Source organism: Platichthys flesus, chromosome 15 (genome assembly GCF_949316205.1).
Source record: "Platichthys flesus chromosome 15, fPlaFle2.1, whole genome shotgun sequence".
NCBI lineage: Eukaryota > Metazoa > Chordata > Actinopteri > Pleuronectiformes > Pleuronectidae > Platichthys > Platichthys flesus.
This window is the reverse complement of record NC_084959.1, coordinates 12,679,578-12,682,706: the sequence shown is the minus strand read 5'-3', so window position 1 is coordinate 12,682,706 and position 3,129 is coordinate 12,679,578. Positions and strand designations below refer to the sequence as shown.

Genomic DNA, 3,129 nt, shown 5'->3' with positions numbered 1-3,129 from the left:
ACTCACTGGTAGGTACTGGTTTGCACCCCCATGCTGGTTGTGGTGTAGTAAAGCAAACTGGGCTCAGAGAGCAATTCAGATCAGCTGTGAAGTTAAGTTACCCTACAAAATAACTTAAGTGTAAAACTAGTTCGCCAATGACCGGTCAAGTCTTTTTCACAAGCAGCCAACACCCGGGTGTTATACTCTACAATCCCCGTAGTGGCCGCGGTCAAACCAGAAAGGCTCAGGAGGAGATAAGCACGAGTAAATATAGCAGTTGGGTGTAATCCACTTCGAGCATTGCATTATCCAGCAAGTGCCCAACTCATGGTTACAGTAGAGGAGACAAGTCGACATCAATGGTTAAGTTTGTTCCCAGAATAAATTTATTCGGTTCGGGACCATACAAACCTAGTGAATGACAGGAGGAGGTATCTGTTCTTACAGGAATGACATTGGTAAAGAGGATGCGGAACGTTTAAAATCATAAAAGATGCACAACATACAGCCATCGCCCACAGCTAGTGGTGAGACACTATAGTTTGTTCCCATAAATAAGGCAGAACGCTGAGTCCATAGAAATGGTAAGTTATTACATTTAGCCGAATTGAACCGTGGATGTGACAACATGATGAATTTACATGACTTTCTTCAGCTCGTCGTACAGAACCAGCACAAAGGCGCCGCCCATGCCTCTGAGCACGTTGGACAGGGCTCCCTTGAAGAAAGCCTTGCCACCCTCGTCGCGTGCGATCTTGCGCCAGCAGTCAATTGTTCCGCTGTACATGATGTCAGCTGAGGGAGGAGAGAAAAAGCACAAATTAGACAAAGGCAGGAATATTTTTCACCCATTGCGTAATGTGGATTTGTCTTTATTGCCCAGTACTCCCTTTCCAATGTCCATGTGTCAGGTAGTAATGTGACTCCATTAAGACGAACAAGCTCACCTCCTTTGCGTCCAGACTGCATCATCATACGTCTACGGACTGTGTCGAAGGGGTATGAAGTCAGACCAGCAACGGCTGTCACGGACTGAGCAATCATCCAGCTCACCAAAATGCTCTGCTTCTGGGAATCTGGGAGCATGCCTGCAAACACGGAAGGAAAAATTAGATCTAGTAGAAGCAGACTTAACTCTTCAGGTGATCTGCTGGGGTCAGTCTACTGTAAACATACCCTTAGCGGTGTCGTAGATTCCGAAGTATGCAGCTCTGTAGATGATGATTCCCTGCACAGACACATTGAAGCCCTGGTACAGGCCCCTGAGACCATCAGACTTGAAGATCTTCGTCAGGCAGTCACCCAGACCGTTGAACTCCCTCCCTGCTCCGGCCTTTCCAACATCAGCGGCGAGACGGGTACGGGCGAAGTCAAGGGGGTACACGAAGCACAGGGAGGTGGCTCCAGCAGCACCGCCGGAGGCCAGGTTACCGGCGAAGTACCTCCAGAACTGGGCACGCTTGTCGACGCCATCAAGGAAGATCTTCTTGTACTTGTCCTTGAAGGCGAAGTTCAGGGCCTGGGTGGGGAAGTACCTGATGACATTGGCAAGGTTACCTCTCCAGAAAGAGAGGAATCCCTGCTCCTTGGGGATACGGACCACGCAGTCGATAATGCCCTTATACTGCATATCTGCGGTGATCTGCTTACTGGCATGTTGGACCTAAAAGAGGGAAACAGAATCAGAAAGTTTGTTTAAAATGGAGAAGTCAATTGACTTGTGACCAATTCACAATCACAAGGTCCCCTTGTTGTGACCTTGGAGGACGATGAAGTTGTAAAAATGATTATCCCCAAGAGGGAACAATTCGACAGCACATGCAGAGAGCATTGGCATTCAATTAACAATATCTGTGATTCATTTGAATCAGATTTGATTGAAAAAGAATTAAATGAAAAGAAAAATCGTACTGTGGCGCGATCAGGGGGCAATAGTGAGGGGAATGTTAACGATGTCACTGAGCAGGTTTAACAGACAAATTGGTAAAAGTCGTTGACCCGGCTAAATGACTGAGGCCGGGCCTCCACCCACCTAGCTAGCTTAGCTAGCGTTAATATGAGCATTAGCCGCTGCGTCGATATCAAACACTAATAGCGTGAAAAGATAGGACATTATATCCAGCATCCACCAACTATACAATATTGTTTGTTGCTGGTTAACATGAAGAGTTGCTGTGGGTTTGGACACAGTGTCCCAGTGTCTCTACAAGCGTTTGTCCTTTGTTAGCTGCGCAGGCTAAGGTTAACGTGTGAAGCTAGCGCTAGCAGCCGGGCTCGTGTAGGTCATTTCCCCTCACATGATGACCTCAGATCCTTGAACCGGACTCCTGGAAGGCTTTCATCGCTTCTACACATACGACACTCACGGCCGAGTTTACTCACGGTGCCAAGTGAGCGGCACCGAGGCAGACGAGCACTTTAATGAGTTTCAATGGAAGTTAGCAGGAGCACAGGAGCTAGCCGGCTAACGCCGCCAATCTACCGGAAGACGGAGGATCTATTACCTGAAGGAGCAGCTTCACTCTCTCGATGGGGGCGACGGCTGTCTTGGAGATGGCGGCAGAGATGCCACCGGCCAAGAAGTCCTTGGCGAAGGAAACTGCTGTCTCATTCATGTTGCGATTTTGTCGATGTGCTGCTCAAGGAACCAGTAAACTCAACGTATCCCCACTGCCCTCTACAGATGATTGCCTGCACCGACGAAATGGCCGATTGTGCTGCTGCGATGCGGATTTATCCGGTGTCGCGTATCGCGAGACACCGCGAGACACCGCGAGAGCCGAGAGCCGGGAGCCGAGCCCATTGGCCAATCCCCCAGCGTCACGCTTCCGACGACCAATTACGACGCGATGTGGGCCTGTTACGTAAACCTGCTCCTGCTCGAGGAAATCTTGATATTAAAAAAGTTGAATTAATTGAGACACAAAAGATAAACGGGCCTTAACGTGGACTCGTTGTGGTTTATTCTCCAGCTGAATGTCCCAGATTAGAGGAGACAGCAGCTGCTTGTGGCTGAATCCCACTGGTCTGAGTCTCAGGGACACTGAGCTGCAATGTCAAGGACTAATCACCACAGTGAATCCCAATGAGCTCCCATTTAACATCTCAGCCACTGGGCCTGTAAGTAATAATTCTGTGTTGCCTTCC

General features: G+C 48.9%; 1 protein-coding gene across 1 annotated transcript; it reads right to left on the bottom strand.

Moving 5' to 3' along the window:
- Positions 1-345: 345 nt before the first annotated feature.
- On the bottom strand, positions 346-2,699 carry si:dkey-251i10.1 (uncharacterized protein LOC100038774 homolog). Its single transcript, XM_062405790.1, has 4 exons — positions 2,487-2,699; positions 1,159-1,645; positions 930-1,070; positions 346-777 (listed from the first exon to the last, which is right to left on the bottom strand). Exons 1-4 carry the CDS (start codon positions 2,595-2,597, stop codon positions 620-622), a joined length of 897 nt encoding a protein of 298 aa, XP_062261774.1. The 5' UTR covers positions 2,598-2,699; the 3' UTR covers positions 346-619.
- Between the last annotated feature and the right edge of the window lie 430 nt (positions 2,700-3,129).